Here is a 21,136-nt window from a genome sequence, read left to right on the forward strand (position 1 = left end):
GTTAGCTTAGTGTAGTTTAGTGTAGGTCCTGCCCTGAAAGAGTCTACCTTGTCGTGGTGGGCAGGCTTGTAATCAATTGGCCAAAATCATGCCACAGATTAAAATGCAGAAATATTTCTGTTTCATGTTTTGGCCAGTTGATTAAACCAAAAGACTCTTGATCAATGATTACACTACACACACAATTAAAATGAGAGAAATAAGTGCATTTCTTGAAAAGAACATCAACAACTTTTTACAAATCATTATATAATAAATTGACTGCAGCAGGATAGTAAAAGACGTGGATTTCTTGGGAAGTGGAGCTAGCAGAGTAAGGCAAATAACAGGAACAATATTCCCCCCAGCCCCTTTATGTTGGGCGGCCCACCCAGCTGCCCTGCCCCCCTTGCCAGGGTCTTATCAGCAGTTCTAATCCTCTGAACAGACAAGGAGAGGCTGCTCTGTTCTCAGCTGTCATCCTTTTAGAGGATTCCAGCTGCAGATAAGAGCTGGGTGGTGAGAACAGCACATCAATGATAAGATCGGGACACCGGGTGCCCCTCCCCAAAATTAGCTGCGTGTGTATCTGCGTGTCATGGTGCAGCCTTACAACTCATTGTATACAAACCTTTATATCTCCTAAACCGTGTATCATTGTGACTTCAGGGTGCACAAGGGACCCTCATAGCTAATAGTATTCACAATTTCAATTGTAAAAACTTGTGAAATAATATCATTGGGGTTGCTGTTTCAAAAGCAAATGTGCCTAGGTGACCTTAGTTAAAAATGTAAATTGGGGACCCGCGGGGTTACTTACATAGCAAGGAGCACTGAGGTGTGGACCCTAAATTTTTTACCTACCTTTCACAAAACTATAATTGTAATACTGAGCTACACTATCTGCTTCTGTTGTTTGGACCTTGGGGGTCCTTAATTAGGATTTTAACTTTTGGGATCCAAGGGTGCCCTTCCTTATGAAACAGCAACCCAGATGTTCAATTTTTACAAGTTTTCAAACTTGTGATCTCCATATCTTGATATTCTTTTAAGAAATTTGGGTTATTGGTAGCTATTAGGGTCCCCTGTGTACCAACAATTTAGGAGATATGAAGGTTTGATCACATTGAGTTGTTTGGCTGCAGAATATGGCAAGAAGACTTTACACGCACAGCTATCATGCTGTAGGAGGATACATTTCACAGGTTTTTTTGCCCATGGAAATAAAAACAGTGATGGGAGGTTTTTTTTTATTTAATTTTTTGGGGAGGACCCCTCTCCTTCCCTCTTTACTGCCATGGTGGTAAAGACCTCAGGGTAAATCTGCAGCCTTCTGGGATATTTGTGTCACATTTTCCAGGTGGCTGTGGGCTGCTCATTTTGCGCATGCCCATCAGCAGGAACACATAATCAGGGGCTTTTCTATAATGTAAAAAACATGCTCAATCTCGCGCATGCCCAATGGGATTAGCACTTGATGGAATAGTGAGCATCAGAAAGAAGAATGAATCTGGGCAAGCTTGAGACTCACTGGGCTCAGGTCATGGACAAACAAAAGTTTTGCGTTATCTAGATATAGCGATTGGAGGCAACGTCTAAAGTTGGGCTGAATTCACAATGGCAGTAAGGTTGCATTAGCTGATGACTAGCTGTTGCCAATAGTCACTCAGGAGGGGTAGCAATTTTTTTACTGCTAATGTGAACTAAGCCTAGCTTGTTACACCACATTGATCACAATATTATCCTACTACTAAGGATTACACAATTAAAACATGGAACACTAGGGAGTTGGGTTAAAATACACAGCCATGGACAGTTTGGGCATAATACCAGCCATTAGAAAGTTGGAAAGAAGTATAGGGGGTAGGTAGAACACTGACACAATATTAGGGGTTACTGGATACCTGTGGCATAAATAACTGGAAGCACTAAATTTGCAGTTTTGCCAAACCCACTTTTTTACCATCCGGCTGAAAAAAATTTCTGGGGAGAACACTAAACAAATATTCTGATAATCTATTAAAAAGAGTGGTAAGTAACTCTTTTAGCAACTGTATTACCAACACAGTATAAAAAGTAGATCATAGGAAAAATCTAATTCTCAGAGTTTTAAAAAGTGACATTAAAGGTCCAAACTCACAATGTGATATGAGCTTCTTCCCATGTCCAAGAAAAATACCAGTAGTTTTTAGAATCTGCATACCAATAAACCTCGAAATTTGGCAGGGAAGTATTTTTAAAATACTAGTCTACAGCCTATTTTAGGTATTGTTTGATTATTCACGTCATAGCACTATCAAATATTCACTATATCAGCAACCTGAAATTCTCGTAACACCTTATTCTAAGACTTCCGCTACAGTCCAGGTTGTGCCAGTCCCACCTATCTTAGTCTATTTGGAGGCAGTGTAAGTATGAATGCCTCAAGACTTCTATGTTCTAATTATGCAGGCCCAAGGTCCTTTACAGAAGAAAGTTATCACACCACTGCCATACACAGAAAAAACTGTTTAGAAGGGAGATTGCCATGCACCATAAAATGGCTGCCAATGTTCTGTAGCTTTTTCCAAATCCTAAATATGCATAAAAGGGAAGTTAAACTTATTAAACATTTACCACATTCCCTGTATGACTTTACAGCTTTATTAGTTTATATGTGTGTATCATCAGTGTGTGACTGTGACTTAGACATTTGAGTCATAAAATCTGGAAACCAGAGGACATGTTTTTATTCAGTATTTATTATCCCATATATCCTTTTGAACACCATCTACAATGAAAAGAGTTGCCTGTTCTAGCTAACCATTTTACTGAGTGTACTGTAATTGTGAAATCTGGATTTTGAAAGAACAACCTAATTCTGGACTTACAACTAATAACATCTGTTAGGTAGTGATATAATTACCTCAAACATTTTGGTTAGTTATTTTGGAGTGAGGGTAGGGTTGCCTCAATTTGGCATATTCCTCTCTGGTAAAATTTTAAATCAGGCTGATGGTGGAAATGGCTGCATTAGCTGCTGAAATAGAAGCAAAGTTGATAAGTAGTTGACTATGCATCTCACAAGCCAGCATATTCACTTTAATGCTCCCACTGAATTTATTTATTGTATCACGGCCACAGACATATTATTGAACATAATTAAACACCTATTGTAAAAGTGTTTTGGTGCCTTTTCTACAGTAAAAGACACTGGCCTATTTGTATTTTCTAGTAAATGTAATACTATGTCTTTTACAGAAAGCAAACTAAAACACACTTTTTATCTACGTAATAGCTTGGTTAGTTTTATAAGTGAAGGTTATAAGTGTATGGCCAGGAGGGGCAGAACCGGTTAGACTTCAGATATTGTTTGACCTCTTTACACAAGCCAAAGTAACTGAATCAAAAAACTCAACAAGGTTTCTAACATAAACATTTCATAAGTAAAGCATCACACTCATTTGAAACTAAGAATGACACTATTTTTGTATGCAACCAGTCTGACTATTTTTGGTTTACATTTACACACATGTACAAACCTGAGAGGCAAAAAAACAAGAGCCTGCGATCCTGCAGTGGTTAAGCTGAAATGACAGCTGGACCTCATAACCATAACTCATTTTCTTGGTAATCAAATGCATTTCTAAGAGTATCTTTAGATAAGTATATGCCTTACTGACAAAAATGGGGAACCAAGTATTTTTCAATTTAAGAAACCGCTGAGACTAATCACAAAATACCTTTAAATTCTACCTGCTTTACATGGGTACCTATCATCCAGAGGGTAAAATTGTATTCAGTAGCCAGCTCTTGTGACAGTCAGCAGCACATGTTATTGCTCACAAGGGAAGTGAGACATTAATTGATGTTTCGATCAGCCCATATATAGCTATGCCCTCATTAAGCATTTAATTAATGCAAATATTTTGGTATTCACACGGCATGCCAGGTCAGTGAAAGTGCTAAGTAATGGATTTGTGGTTTAGGTAGTAAACTTTAAATCCAAGGGATAGAACTGCTGCAGCAAAGCTTCCACATTGTTCACTAATCTGCCCGGACAAAACATAGTGAGGGAGCAGCAGTAAAAAGATGTCTGTGCCAGCCAGGACTGGGTGGGATTTTGCCTCTTGTGTTAAGAATGGTTTATTAAAGCTTTTATAAAAAAACAGGATTAGAAGTTTAGTAGCAAAAGGATAAGCTATGTTTTTTTAGTGCCAATTCGAATTTAAAAAAAATCACACTTTACCTGGACTGAATGAAAGGAGCTACAACTTTTTTGGCATGAAATAAGAATTTCAATAAGGCAGAAATAAATGTCCAGTAAATGTATACCTCCTAAACTACAGAAAAAAACATGTATTGTAGAGGTTAATAAGCATTTAACAGCTGATCCAAAATGTGCCTAAAGTCATGTAAAACACACACAGTTCAAACAACCATATAGTGAAATATAAAAAACAAAAATCTCAACACAAATGCTGGCTAAAGGCATGACTAGCCAGTTGTAAAATCTCTGTACAATCCAATTTAAATTTCAAAATGATGTAATTGTATTTATTTTCATCAAGGCAGGCCTTGTTTGTTGCTGGTGGATCCAAAGATTGTAGAACAGACAGACAGATGTCTCCTCATAAATGCCAGTGAAAAAAAACTTGGCCCATCATCAAACACATTGCCTATATGGCAGGACCCAATGTGGAGTACAGATATACTCAATTACTGCACTTGGACATGTACTGTGTTACAACTATATTGCACCTATGTCTCATGTATGTATGTTTAATTCTTAGAAGCACTGTTTCAGAAAAAGAAAAGGCACATGACAAACTCAGTATAATGCTGGACATGATATTTATTTTATAGTAAGAAATGTTAACTCTTTTTATCAACAGATAGGGCTTTAGGGTTCTTTCAGCGGAGGCCTGGTTTACAGTGCATTATAGATAGATTCTGTTTATGGCAACCATGATGACCACAGACCTGGTTGTCATATTTATATTAGATTTATAGGCAGAGAGAGAAGGAGTTCTGTAAATCCTTCCACTCATTTATTTGTCTGTGCAAGTTTCAGTTATTGAAATGTTTTGTTTTGTTTTTTACCAGGTCAGCCTGGTAAACCTTTGAAAACGAAAATGAGCTCCATCCGCTTGCTGAAAAATTAAATACAGAATTTTGATATCCAAAATATGTAAATTTAATTATTAATCGTTGAGTATGCAGAAAGTGTATACTGTATATGAAAAAGTTATAGTCAGTAAAATAAACATAAAATCCAAAGATATGGTTAAGTTTAGTTGTATACAAATCGTATTTATTTACCTGTAAAGATAGAGTTTGTCCTCTTTTCACAAATCTCCTTTACCATAAGCCCTTAATGTGCAAGAATATTTGAGCATTATAGCTCACTCATCTTATATAAACCCCCTTCTTCAACAATGCAACACATGTTTTTAGCACCTCCATTTTCACCTGACCTTCTTCCAGATTTGGAGCCTTTGGTTATCTTCAATGGTTGGGCCAGAGTGATGCAACTCTCAAACATTCACAGGGGAATTACTTTGTCCCAAGCATGCACAACTTAGTTTACACAAAAAAAGGTGATTGGTGACCTTATTGAGGAATAGGGATGCTTTCGTCGAAAGGTTTGGGATTACTTTAATTCTTACACAAAAGTCTACATTTGCATTGCTAAGTGCAGCTATCATTAGAGGTGAACTGGTTATGTTTTTATATCAGTACAGTCCGTATTACCTAGATATGGTTATATAACAACTTGTAATAAATGATTCTATACTCGTGAAAATATAAAAATTTAAAATATGAATAGAAGAGTGCCCATAAGCATGATAAGGGCAGTGGTGGCAGAAGACCCCATAAATCACATTTACTGATAGATCTTCATTTCAGACCAATTCCTCCTAGGGGTCATCCATTCCTTGGCCTGCCAAAAGAAAGTAGAGTACCATGCATTCAGTATGTGCCATGTGTTGTTTCTATACGTTCACACAAACACTGAGAAAACTGTCTAAACCTTGTGGTTGACAATCATAAGTAAATTTTTTGTTTGTTTCCTCTGTTTACACAAAAGATTTCACATGAAGTGTATGTATGTGCTTTGCGTTTATGACAAGTAACTTTATATATAAAAGAATGTGTCTGTTCATCTACAAAAAGCTAAACAAACAGATGCATTTGGGAAAATATTGTTTCCACAAACATTCCCTGAAAGAAACTAATGCTCACCAACTGTTTTAAAAAAAGCTGAACTCTATTTGTATTAAATATAATGCAAGAATGAAGCCAATTGCCTCCTATTTCAAGTGTAAAGTCATTGGGCCTGATTCATTAAAGCCCTCCAATGCTCGAGAGGATATACTTTCATCAGTGAAGTTGGGTGATCCAGAATACCTGGAATAATTCTGGTCCAGGGTTGAAAACATCTGCTAGCAAATGACTTTGAAAAAAACATTCCAGGTTTGCTGGATCACCCAGCTTCACTGATGAAAGTGCTTTAATAAACTCTTGGAGTGCTTTAATAAATCAGGCTCATCCTGTGCATTTATCAGTGGATAATCTAACATCCAACTATGCAGTGCTGATTAAATGTGATGCAACAGCATTGAAAACTCTGTCACAGCCCACCTCATTTCATGGTTGGAGGAAGTCCATAATGAACTTGTCCTCTCTCGCCAGAATGGTATTACCCAAACAATCCACTTTTAATACATGGACCAGTCAGATGCCTCCTGTTTGCCTTCAATTGCCAAAATGTTGCTAATTTACATTTCCCCATCTATAATAAACAATAGGCCATGGAATTGGCTAATTAGTGACCTTTTCCATAATATTTAACATCATGATTTGAAAGTATTTATAAGGATGTTATATTTTACACTGTTTTACTCAAATACATGAATTTACATGAATATTTTTTATGAAAAATAAAATATTTCCCTATCTGCAAACAACGTAATTTATATACCCTAGTAAAGGCATTGGATTACTTTAATAAACAAGAACTCAATTTGCTTCATTTTTGTATTTTATTATTTTCTTATGGTGTATATTATCACTTAATTGCAAAGTGCATTTTTTATAGTTTAAAGATATGGACTTTTATAGCTCGAAAAATAAAAATGTTATTCATGAATTTTAATAAATAAATGCATGTATACATGCAAAGTATACTGTGACTCTTAATAAAAGACATGATCTACTCTGAGGTATAATTAGCTACCTTTACTTTGTCTCTGTGAGGTCCTACTTCTAAAACATTTCCACTTCCTACTTGAATATCCTAGGAATTGGACTTCTAAGAAATAAAGGTATGCAGCTTTGGAGTACAAAATACAAATTAGTTTTATTTAAAATGTATATAGCAGATTTATATAGCGCCAACATATTACGCAGCGCTGTACATTAAAAAGGGGTTGCAAATGACAGACTAATACAGACAGTGACACAGGAGGAGAGGACCCTGCCCCGAAGAGCTTACAATCTAGTAGGTGGGGGAAGTAACACAGAATAGTAGGGGAGATAAACATGAAGAGCTAAGGGTATGCAGGGTACATGAGACAGTACAATATTCGTACGATAAATGTAAATCCACTTTTTTAAATATTTGATTTTCAAATTTAGGTGTCTTCAGATCACCACTGGTTTTTAAATAAATTGCAAATCACTGTAGAACAACTTACGGATGTATAAATCACTAAAGTCATTGTATTCTTGCCTCCAAAACTACATTTAGGATTCACATGCTTTGTACTGCTTCCTTCCAATACTCATTAGCAGTATAGTCTCCTTTTCTTATTCTGTATAATTTTGGGAAGTCACTGCTTAGGCTGTTCTGCTCTCTTACATTAGCTTAGATCTGTCACAACTATTTCTAAAACTCCCAACCAGCTCAAACAAATGTTGTACCATGCAGTCAGAATGGAAGCAAGCAAAAATTTGTGGTCAGCACACATTGCAGTGAAAATTATGTTTCCACACTGGACTCTACCTAGCCAGGACCTTTGTCCAGAATTAGACTGGCGCACTGGCTGCTGATAATGGTAGAGTAATGTTTATTTTCCTCTACAACTTATGACATTGTGTTCATGTATAACTTCTTAAATCGGCACCATACGTAGTCCTCACGACGCTGATTGGAAGCCATACCAGCAATAGCTTGACCCATTCCCTGCACATGATTACCATACATTCTATTGCAGACCATAGAAACATGAGCCACCTATGGAATGCCAGTGATGGTCTGGATGGTCTGGATGATGTTGAAAAACACTGGCTAAACCTAAAATAATCAGTAAAACTTTCAGCAAAAGAAATGTAACTGCTGAGCTGAATGATCACAGATCTACAATAGTCAAATACTTTGCTAAATCCTTAACAATGTATGCAACTGACTGAATATATATTTTTTTTTACAACAAAACTATGGTTTTAGTTTAAGGCACAGTTAAACTAAAACTAATATTTCAGAGTGTGTGGACGGTTGCAAGCTGAATTTTTCACTGGCTCCTTATATGTCTTGAGGTCTCCTAATTGTGAAAACTGCTGTAGTTTCTAGTTCTGACTCATGAGCCACAGGTTTTCACTGTTCCTGTTGTGTTTTCTTTAAAGTTCGTCTTTAACTAGCTCAAAGCACAGTTCAAACAGGGTTTAGTAAATGCCCATTTCCCATTAAACGCATATACATTGTTGCTTCCCCAATCAATCCTAGACTGAAAAGCATACCCTGTACCCTCAAGTATGGCAAACATGTAGCTGTCCCCTTTCTTCTTACAATGTAGCACTGGGTAATGGTCTTAAACAGTTTTCTCTTTATTTCTTTAGTAGACAAAAGTAGTGCAGAAATGAAGGGATGGAAGCTGGGGTTAGGGAGGATAAATCATAAATATTCCAACTCTTTGCATTAGACATGCAATCAACCTGAACCAAGATATAAGTTTTTGGTGGGCTATGCCAAAGTGACTAAAAAGATCAGTAATGTGGTTGACCTGTATGTGGGCAGTGTAAATTTGATTTGATATACAATATCCATGAGAAAATTCTGATTTATAGCCAAGTGTTTCTCCATTTGACAGTTACTGAACGATTTTTCCAATTTCTTTGAACTTTGGCAATAACAAGATTAAATTGTATTTGCTTTGTATGACAGATGGGTGTAGACATTTTTCATCTGACAGCAAACAAAATGGACCACAGAGAAATTACACTACAGCAATCGGATGTTCTTTTTTTAAGGTACAAGATATAATTTAAAGCAAATAAAATTTAGGTAGACATTTTAATACCATTTATTGTAATTGGGTACAGGTATTATTTTAAAATAATAAATGCATTTAAGGTATAACAAATATCACTAGCTAAGTATGTCTGACACAAGCTCTTGGCATGTCATGATAGTGGGGATTTAAACTAAACAGGTCCTCCTACATGATGACAGTAGAAAGGAGTAGAGTGCACAGAGTTGATGCAACATTAGTATTTTAAAGTTTTACAGTTTCTCTATTTAATCATCAGCCCAAGATCCGGGAAGTGACATGACTGTATTTCTTAACTCCCACAAAGTGGTGTCCTAGCTGTGTTGTGTCTGAACAGAAAAGTAAGGCAATTAGAAGTGAGTCCACCTACAGTAGGTTTTTCTCTAAAAAAGCTGTTTGCATGGAGTTCAGTACAGCAAAAAGTTGGGAATGAATTCCCCTCACCCCTGGGCAAAAACCCACTTTCCACTGGCCTTCCATTCTATGCATGTTAAGTAGTGTTAACATTCTTGTCTTTAGTGTAGTATTTATGATGCAGTAAATGAGGTGAATATATTCACATACTATCTCATAAATTTATAGATGAACTGGAATCTAGTTTGATATATAAAGCACAATAATAGACAGACATTTTTTTCCATATTTTTCAACCTGAAACTTTCTACCTAAAATGTGCTAAATATAGTAAGCTACATTTTAAGAGTCTTACCATTGTAATCCAAGTATTACACCTTACCTAAGACTCCACCAATCGCCAATTAAGAAAAGATAAAGCTTAGAACTCAGCAACAGATACTATACAGTGTAACTGACACTATAAAGTTTATAGTAAGGTCTATATTAATATACATTTCACTAATTAAATATTAGTATAACATATATATAATTGGCAATCGGGCCAGTAACTCCCTCTAACCCCAGACAAAAAAGAAAACCAATGCTGCAGGACTGAAGAGAATTCACTGCAGCATTGTCATTGTGCACAGCTGGCTACTTACACACACTAAGGGGAAGGTTATCGGCATTTCTTCATCTGTTGCCTCTAGAGCACTAAAACACACCAGAAATGCTTCTACATGGGAACTACTGGAACATTCAGAAAAAAAACTGGCATTATATGTGAATTAAATTTATCCTACCCCAACCCTCCTAATGAAAGTTGCCATTCAATTTTCTTATTGCACAGAAAGTATCATCATTGTAATTCTTTAACATTTTGTCTACATGTGAGTGGGCAGACTGTTGAGTCTAGAAGGAAACCAGTGCAGAAACCTCACCATTAACATGTTATCTCTGATATTTCTGACAAGCACAGTAAATAAGTCTGGCTGCTTTACTGAATAGCTTTGATAGCTTTAGAATTGCTTATACTAATGGATAGCAGTAGATGGCTTGTAGACCAAAAGAAAATGTGTCTCTGGAGTATAATTTATCTTATATTTCCATCTTCTTAATACTGATACAGAGCCGTCATTTTATCTATTTGTATTGGTTTCAAACAACAAAGCTAGAATTTACCTGGTGGCCAGGAAGCAGCATTCCACACATTCTAATAAAATATAATTAGCCCGTGGTTATTAGCCCAGTTTCTTGTGATAACACAATGGAATTGCTCTGGCTTAATACATTGGGTTTAATCAGTACATTGTACTGGATCTCACCTTCCAGCTCCAAGATCAAAGATTTTGACGGTGATGACCACCTCCAAGAGCAATTTGTTGCTCCTGTAGGTCCACATATAACAGGAATTCATCAAAACAAAAGACCAGAACATTCAGAAAAAAAAAAGATTTTCTATTTATCCCATTGGAGTTCTCCAAGTTAAATCAGAACTAAACTTTCACTTTTAGGAATCCACGATCAGGCAGATCATTATTGCAGAAAGTTACAGGTCAGATATTTCTTCAGCAATGATCCCTCCTCCCTGCCTGATTGCTCTGGATATATGGCAAAAAGCTGAGCTGCATATGTGCAGTGTCAGCTTTGGCTGTCGGGATACCCAGCAATCCTGACATCCCCTGCAGGAGCCAGCAATAAATAAACTTATGCACACCTGTGCAGGAGATAGGTCATCCCAGCCCAGCCAATCATTTGAAGATCGCCTGCAGGAAGAGAGAAGATGACGACCCCCTGTGAGGGAACAGGGACAAGTGAGTATCACCCGGTTTTATCACCCTGCATGTCCATGCAGAATCATTGTAATCCTTTATTGTATGTAGACAGACTGTTAGGTCTGAAAGTAAACCAGGGGAGAAACCTCACCATCAACATGTTATCAGTGGCAAGCAGCAGTAAAGAACTCTGATTGCTTTACTGAGTAGCTTTATAGCTTTACAATTGCCTATACTAATGGAAAGTAGTAGATGGCTTGAAGAGCACAACAAATGTGTCCCTAAAGTATAATTATTCTTGTATGTCCATCCAGTTAATTATGGTACAAAGTCATAATTTTGTATTGTTTTGAAGCAACAATAAATAAGCTACTATCTAATACAGCTTTTCACAACCTTTACAATTCTTTCTCAGGGTAGACCACCTATCTGCTAAGTACAAGGGGGTGCTGAGAAGTTCCTGGCTTTGCCCCTTTCCAGATGAAATAGAAAAATGAGTGTGGGGGCATATGACAGCCTAATATCTTAGTATGCGATTCTTAAAACAGTTTTTTCTTTTAGTGAGAAGCTGTGATGGCAGAGGCACAAGCAAATTTCACATTGTTGGAGTTACGGGCCATCATGAAGTTTTGTGGGACATTCACACTGGGACAAACACTGGGGGAGAAGTGTCCTTCCTTTCCCTGGAGAAACAAAAACTTCATGACGGCCCTTAACTCCAAGGACGTGAAACTTGCTTGTGCCTCTGCCATCACAGCTTTCAAAAGAAAAAACAGTTAAGAATCGCAAAGACCTGATATTGGCACAGTTACATACTAAGATATTAGGCTGTCATATGCCCCCACACTCATTTTTCTATTTCATCTGGAAGAGGGCAAAGCCAGGAACTTCTCAGCACCACCTAGTATATACTCAAATATCTTGGATATGACTACGAAGGATACCAAGGGGGACAATGCTCTTAAGACAAAGAAGTCAAGTGGCCAAAAGCATAACTGCTACAACAACCCATACTCACATTACATTTCAGACAGATTAAAGTACCTTAGTCTCTCTTGTTTCTATATGCATTTTCTGTTGCTTGATCTTTTAGTAGCTCATTTATAAAATTGGACCCAATTCCCCAATTGGATTTGACAAAGGCATGACAAGTTGTGCAGTTAAAATACCAAGAATGAAATATAAGCATATGTATAATTATAGACAATATAGTGCACATAAAAATGTCTGATTTGGCTCAGATCATACTGTATGTTTTACTATTTTGAATATGTATAAACATACACAGAGTGAAGGTATACCAGTTGTACAATTCTTTTGTTTTGGCAGTTTGCCCACAGTGATCTAAGATGATAAAATTCGTAATGAAAATGGATTAGCGCTGTAATGAATTTAAACCTTAAGGATAGAGCTAAAAGACAATTTTTAGTCGTTCAGACACCACAATAAAATCTTCCTGATGCTTTTCCTTGATTGCCTGCAGTGAATGTTTGGCTCCTACAACTTGTGATAGATCACCAAACAGGTGAAAAGAATAGCCCTCTATGTTTTAAGATACATAAGAAGCATGCAGTATCAGGGGTACATAGGTGGATCACTGAAACTATGCTACCTATTAGGTAAATCAAAGGGTAGCCATTTCTTGCTTCCATTTAAAACTGCCCACATTGCTCTTGTCTGAAAACTAGGGGGAAACAAGAAATAAATTAAGCTACATTACCTATTTCAAACATCTTACTTAACTTTCTCTAGCAGGGTTCCTTCAAATAGTATTAGGGGTTCTTCAGGGTCTGATTGTTTGATCTCCCATCCAATGCTGCCTGCATAGCATCCAGTCTAATGCTACTTGGCCAAACCAGTGGCATGGCAACAATGATGTTTTTAGCCATCTGTAAGGATTGTATTCTAAGTAAAGGACAGTATACTCCTTGACCCTTGAGGAATGAATTTTACTTCTCTAAGATCTGAAAATCATTTCAAGGATTTCTCCGGGGTAAAAATGTTGAGAAAAGCTCATCTAAATACACAGCTGAAATATGTACAGAATTACCTTGTTACCTGGCAAAAAGATTGAAATGCTTTTCAGCAACACTTTTAATCTATGTCCAGCCAGGAAGATCAGCCCCGTACTTCCCGGGTCATCTCCCTTCTCATTAGACAGAGAGTGGAAGGCTGATTAAATTATAGGCATGTTTCCCAGAAACATTGATAGGTCTCTTTTAGGGAAACTGATCTCTTCCCCTCTATGTTACTTTGTAATTGTTATGCTGTTTCTTTGTAAATATATAATCACTTTTTATGTTTTCAATTCTGTCTACAAAGTATGCAAATACTGTTCTTCAGCATATGATTCCATTTTTTACTAGCGCATAACCGGCACCTATATCTATTTTATCAGAAGCATGTGATATTTTACAGTTATTTCTTGATAAGAATATCTGTTACTTCAACAAATGCCTGTGAATGAGGGTAGCATATCATTCTCCCTTGCACAAGGTGCATTTTTCATGGGTTATACAGCTGCCCAATTGTCTACAAATCTAAATAGAGATAAAACGTAAAATAGTGGAGTATCCTGCATGGCTGTGTAGTCAGGTAAAGGTGTGTAGGTCTTTTTCTGCTCCTACAGCCTCATAGCTGTGTATGTGAAATGTCAGATCTCAATCACTAATGCTTCTGACTGCTAGGGGATTTGGAGTGGGATTTGGTGGTGTCATTATTGTGCAGCTCAAAGTTTTCCTTGCTGGAGGTTCTGACTTGAGTTAGCAAAGCCCTTCCTCTATCACAATGGCCATCCACATACAAAAACATGGTAACGAACAGGGCATGGAAAATCAGCTGCAAGAGAACACCAAGCAATATTGGTGGTAAACGTTTGCCCATTGACTGTGTTGTTAAAACAGTTCAGTCCCACAGTTCAATCTGCCTGGAGTTTTTTTAAAACCCTGTGAGTTATATTCCTGTTGTTAATTTTCTCAAGAACAACACTAAACCCCAGAAATATTTAAAACATGACTTAACAATGACAGAAAGGTTTTAATTAAAATGTTATATTACAGTATGCTACATGTATGTGCATCCCACATGTGTTAAATAATTCTGCCCCACCATTCAAATTAAACAGACCTTCTTCTTTAGTTTTATGTATCAGTAGTGTGGGGGGGACTCATAAACTACACCTAAAACCCTGCAAAGTTCATTTTACTGTTAAATATATCAACAAACATGACTAATAATAAAACTTTATGCACATATTTTGTTCAAATGTGGAAAATAATCATATACACATTAATTTCAAAGATAACTAGCACAACACACATGAGCAAACACTTGAATGTATTTAATGCTGCACTAGTAGTACACAAGAAGCCAAAATCTAGTTAGTTAGTTGTTACTGTCTTTAGTCTTTAAATCATTGTACCAGAACAAGTAAAGACATGTTTGTTCATTGTCAGTAACTCAAAAACTATTATAACTATCAGATCTGCATACATGTCAGGGAAATAGACTTTAAGAAGGAGAGGTAGGTATGGGTTACTTACGGTACAGATTTCTTTAGGTTTCTTTTAAGAGTTTGTCAAGAAAGGAAGGATCCTCCCTTTCCCACAATAAAGTCTTCTTCATGATAGCTACTTATGATAGCTGTGCCCAAACTCACGAATACTTGCAGCATTATCACACTAACCTCCACTTCTCTTTGCATCAATTTCACACGACTGTTCACATTGTGTTAGCGGACGCTGTCTGCCCAACCTTACCACCCACTTTCTGCATAATCTTATCATCCAATTCATCTGCCCAATCCCCCACACTCTCTGTCTGCACGATCCTCTGCCACCCCATTTTACACTCCCCCCCCCTCCCGCCTGCCTAATCTAACCCCCACTTTAGTCTTCCCTCGCCTCAGCCCATTACTTCCTCCACCCCATTTTACCCCCCACTCTATCTGCCCAATCCTACCCCCCACTTCTGTATCCTCTCTCCTCAGCCCATTCCTTCTTCCACCCCATTTACCCCCCCCCACACACACACACACACTATATCTGCCCAATCCTACCCCCCACTTCTGTATCCTCTCTCCTCAGCCCATTCCTTCTTCCACCCCATTTTACACCCACTTTGCCTGCATCATTCTTCTCAATTACTTCTTCTGCCCACTTATTTGCTCTTTCTACTGTCCACCTACTCTGTTCTTCCCGTCCTATATTCTCTTTGTCATCTTCATCTTCTGCCCACACTACCTACTACATTAATCTGTCCGTGCCATCATCTTCCCTGTATTGTTCATTTCATGTTGTGCCAACTTCAGCCTACTATATATCAAATGTCATTGTTAAGCCTTGGATAGGAGTCAGAATTAGAACTGTCTTCACTCTTACTTTCCCTATGCCCCCAGCACAGTGCTTCATGGAATCTGCTTTCCTATGTCCTGCAATCTCCAGCAGTGCATAGATCTATGCAAACTACACTGCATACAACCAATGACACTCATTTTGCAGCATTAGTCAATAAAAGACTTCCTGAGTGACTTTTACTGAGGCGGAATACTTCAGACAACCTATGGTAAAAATTGATTTGTTATTGTAGCATTTCCCTAAAAGAAATTTCTCCAACCTCCACATTCCAAACCACCCTACTAGGTGAGCAGGGCCATCCCCTTAAAGAAATGATTCGATGCAAATCTAAAGGAAAGGGTAATATTTCCATTTAATCTATCAATTCTTCCGCAAAATATTCCTTAATTACTGTCAACAGCCAGAGTCTGACAGACACACTCTCCGAGTCTGTACCAATCCTCCCAGTAATAATCTTCTTTCTTCACAAGAATTACTTTTCACATTAGTAAATTATTGGTGGGGCTGATTGGAAGGACGGAGCTGGAAAAGTTAGGAGGGCATCTAGGAGGGCACGATGTTCAAACACTGTGCCTACTTACACGAACATTCATCCTTAACAAAAAAATTACACTAATAATTGCCAGTATTATAGGATAGATAAATGAACATTTCAGAAATATACATTTCACATTGTTTCTCCCATATTTGCATTTGTCATTTCTAACTATCATTAGGTTCATGTAACCATATATTGCATGCCAAGACTATGTCACCAGCCAAAGAAATGTTTTCACAGTATTGAACTTGTGTTAAAATGGCTTAAATCTTGGTCTCCTGCACATTCAGCGTGGATATATACAGTCAAACCTGATCCCGCCATATTGTACCCTAGGTGTAGACAATACGATATAAGTATCTAACCCCAAACCAGATGACATTTTTTTTTTCAAAGCACTGTTTATTGAGAGTTAAACATGATGTTTAATATTTTAGAAAATATTTTTCTTTTATAGCACAGCTGTCTCCTCAAGATTTGTACAGCCCTTTTTCTATGTATTTACTCATTTCAAAACTAGTTGCTTATTTATTCTCAGAGTCGCTTTCCTGATGGTAACAGTGAAACTTGCTGGAGCACTGACCATGTGCATGGCTGCTTATACTCTACATTGCAAGCACAAATAAAAGGTGACAACACTTTTGGAGTAATTGTCTCAGATAGAGACACAATGTTGTCATACCCATAAGTGCCTGGACAAGGTCATTAAATAAGATTAGATTAGATTAGAATATAGATAGATGGATAGATAGATAGATAGATAGATAGATAGATAGATAGATAGATAGATAGATACGTTACAATACTTTACCATAAATTGATGTCCATATTACAATTATTTATTAGAACAATGATCACACATCTGTATGAATACCAGCCATTATTCCAATCCAGAAAAGGTTCACATGTACAATGATTATCTTCTCCATATATTACTGATATTGGATATTTATACCCAAAGCCACACTTACAGTAGATTGGATATCAGATATGAATTTTAGGTGCACACCACTTGTTTTTAGCACGCCAATCTAAAGGCCTCCAGGGCAATGTTACAGTTAATCTGTCAAGCAGCACATTTTTTCCCCATCTTTCCTTTTCAGAGCAGGACAAAGAATGTACTTTCACCTTTCACCATGCAGGAATCCCATCAATACACATTTCCCAAGTGGACCTGTCAGAAACAGGGTCATAAGGACCTTGGCATCACAGAAGCTTCCGCGTAAACCCTTGCAATGTTTTTTTGTTGTGTTTATTCTGCAAAGAACTGCGCTATACCACAGAGCACAGAGGCTGCAAATATAACAATATGCAATATATTCTGACAACATGCAGCATGCTTACAATGCAATCATGACAACAGGGACACTGAGAGATGATGATGGAGCTCAGTGCAGAAATGCTGCATGTAAAATAATCAGACATTGCAGATAATAAAACAATAAATGCATTAGATGGCATGGAAGTGACCCCTGCATTCTATCACTATTGGGGGTTCCCTAACTATTGATGACTCACATATTGGCTTCCATCACAAATAGCATAACAGCAGTCTTACTCATAGAAATAAAACCTTATATTACAAAGAGGGGGTGTGGGAATCTTGCAGCATGGATCATCTACTTTACAAGCGTGTCACTGATACAAGAAGCTTGCACTTCATTTTTGGCAGGCAATCATGACAATCTATCAGAGGCTCCATAAGGACACAGAGTGTGGATGATCAGCATTGCTTTACCTCTGTGTGTGATTTCCAGCAATTATTACAGCACCCCTCCCCAAAACAAAGCCATCACTGCAGCCCCTTTACTATAAAGAACGAAAAGCGTTATCGTTCGGCACTCACCCATTTATATTGAATCCGGATTGCAATGAACGCAGCTTTAAAGTTCCACGTTGGGAGAGTAAAGATGACAGGTGAGTTTGGAATGGGGGTCCCCAGGAAGGACAGGTGAGGGGTCCCCCCTCTTTTCTTCCTATTGATCCCTGGTTGTGATGGTGACACACCGCAGCCTTGGTATTATCTCCTCTTCAGGCTGGGTGACCGGGAGCCATGCACGGTGCAGGGACCGGGGGACTGTAAGGAACGGTATTAGTGGAGGTGGAGGAGCATTTGCTGATGTGTAGAAGAAAGTGAGTGTGATGAGAGCTGCATTTCCCCTTCCTCTCCTCCGCCTCCCCCTTGCAGCTGCTCATGCAGTGTCTGCTGTCTGACTGATGCTTGGAGTTTGACTGTTGCTCCTCTCTCTGCCAGGCTCATTCAGGGACCCCAAATCTCGCGAGATTTCCCCTCACCGCCTCCTCCTCTGCCCACAGCCTGCAGGGTACTCACAGGGCTCCCCTAACCCATGGAGGGCATTACAGCCCCTATTATCCCACACATACATATACACAGAGAGGCTCACAGCTCACCATGATTGTAAGGAGTTGTCCCTTTCATAGTCCCTGGGGCTGGGGTATATTTCACCTACATATAGTCTCAGAATAGGCTAAACCCGTACCAGGGGTCAGCAAACCTTTTTGGTTACTAGGCCATTTTAGGAGGTCAAGAAGGCACACTAGGCCGGACTCTCCCTCAAATCCCACGTAGATTGCTCCGCCCCCCCACCAGGAACGCCCCTGAAGGGCAATCCCTCTCCTCTGCAATGCATATGGAGGAGAGGGAATGTTTCCTTACCCCGGAGGCGGAAGTGTTAACCCCGGCCGTGGTAAATAGGGAAGGGAGGCAAAACAAGGAGGCTCAAGAGCCGCATGCGGTTTCAGAGGTGCGGGTTGCTGATCTCTGCCGGCAAGGATTAGGCCAGCTCGACCAGGGGGGCGTTGGGCCGGAATAGACTACTGGCTAGGCCGTGTCTGGCCTAAAGGCCGGAGTTTGCTGACCCCTGACCTATACCTTTTGGTAAGCCCATATAAAAGAAATGTGTGGTAATATAAAACCCAAGGGATTCCCAAACAGAGGTTTCTGGGGGTTCTTTGAGCAATTCGTGCCTCTCAGGTCAGTTTAAGTGACACCGCAGGCTAATGTACCCCATGGACTGGGCATAATATAAATAGTGAGAGCTGAAGGTTATTTCAAGGGTTCAACCTCCTCCATAGAACAGTAAAAGGCTATGTGACAATCATTTGTTCCATTATCAATCATTCCAGGGACAAATATTGATCACATGTATTGGACTTTGGACCCTGTCAAGTTTTTATAGCTGTCTCTGTCCTAATGGATTTAAACCTCACTTTATACTGGTGACACCTTTAGGGGGGTTCATCAATCAATGTTTGTATTCACTATCACAACTATCACCCATGATTCACAATTTTCAAAATAAATCTTGACGAGGGACTCTTAGGTAAAAGTTACACAAATCTTGTACATTAAAAGACATTTTTTACAAGAGTAGTCTTCCAATGGGACGCCCGTTCTGCTGAAAACTGGTGATAACTTTATTTCTCAAAAATTAAAGGGATCCATTTGTAAAGCAGGGAATATGACATTCACTGTAATATTCTGTTGTGGAAAATATTCCTCATTCATTTGTTTCAATGTCAGTAAATGATTTTCCAACAGAGAATGTTTCAGTGAACATCAGATTCACTGCTTCATTAATAGACCTATATAGTGTTATATTCTCACCACTTCCTTTTCTTCTTTCCTGTACAGACTATATTAAAATTCATATGTATACCCTGCCTGAAGTTTTATACTGTCTTTACACAGTACTATTCATTAATTTAATGCAGCTCAGTATTATTTAATGCATCGTTAAGTGTATTTTGTTTTTTAAATACACACACAGTAAATAACAGAATGTGATTTAGTTTTAGGACATTGCATTCCCCATCTGGCAGAAATCAGACAGGGAGGGAAAATCATCAAAAGGACCAGATGCTAAAAGAAGGGGAGATGACAATGTTGACACATTAGTCTATGACACATTCCTTTGTCCTATCACAGGCTGGGGAAGAGACTTTAGCTGTTAATGTTAGCTAACTGCAGCAGAGAAATGTAAAATCGTCATCCTTTACCAACAAAGTTGTAGTCTGTACATAATAGGACTGCCTGGACAGAAATGTAGTCCAATGCATTTCTATCATATCCCATATCCTCGTATGTACAGTATGTGTATCTTATGGGTGTTTAGCTTGGATCTTTCATGTAGAGTTCACCTAAAAATTTTAAATTGGGGCTAAACCCTCACATTAAAAGTTGCATTCAGTCAGGTCCTTTATTGCAGGCAATGTCCTTTCGGCAATAAAATAACATCACCTGCCTGATCACAATTTTTAAATACTCACCTGTTCCCCATCCGTCATGGCCCCATCAACGTCACCTGGTCCTTTTCTGGGTTCCTGATCTTCATCCACCTTGATTGACCAGACCGAAATGATGTTCATTCATTGTCTGGCATATCCAGACATAATACAAAAATCCTGCCTGATCACAGAACTATAGTTACACTTTAAAGAGCATACACAAATCTCTTTATGCAGACAATAATTTGTATATTTACCAGCCAATAAAACAACACTGGCAGTGTCACAATAGTACCAGGAATGGTAAATTACAGTAAATAAAATGTGTTTGGGAGTTAAGATAAAAAAAAATGAGTGTGACAGCAAAGAAAAAAATATCTAGCCAGACAAATAAAAGCTTTGTACTGTATATATAAGACAATAGTATTATGTATTTGTATTATCTTACAGTAATATTTTCATCTAAAAGCTGTCCCAACTTTTCATATGAGCTGAGCGTATAGGACAATTTCATTAGCATTTCATTAGCAGTATGATGAGTATATCATTCAATAAGTCCAGTGCTATCAATAACAATTACCCAATAGAGATCTGTGTATACAAACTATTTGTTTTTTTTTTTCTTTTGTTCTATTTTTGTAAATCAAAGTTTTT

At 38.1% G+C, this 21,136-nt stretch overlaps 1 protein-coding gene across 1 annotated transcript in view; it reads right to left on the bottom strand.

Annotated features, from left to right (window-relative positions):
* SH3KBP1 (SH3 domain containing kinase binding protein 1) overlaps positions 1 to 18,443 on the bottom strand; it is a 198,463-nt gene extending 180,020 nt beyond the window's left edge. The window contains exon 1 of the mRNA XM_072428055.1: positions 18,081 to 18,443. Within this exon, the coding sequence (XP_072284156.1) occupies positions 18,081 to 18,084 (4 nt within the window). The 5' untranslated portion in view covers positions 18,085 to 18,443. The remainder of the gene's footprint in view (positions 1 to 18,080) is intronic.
* Between the last annotated feature and the right edge of the window lie 2,693 nt (positions 18,444 to 21,136).

The sequence above is a fragment of the Pyxicephalus adspersus genome, chromosome 1 (assembly GCF_032062135.1).
Source record: "Pyxicephalus adspersus chromosome 1, UCB_Pads_2.0, whole genome shotgun sequence".
Classification (NCBI taxonomy): Eukaryota; Metazoa; Chordata; class Amphibia; order Anura; family Pyxicephalidae; genus Pyxicephalus; species Pyxicephalus adspersus.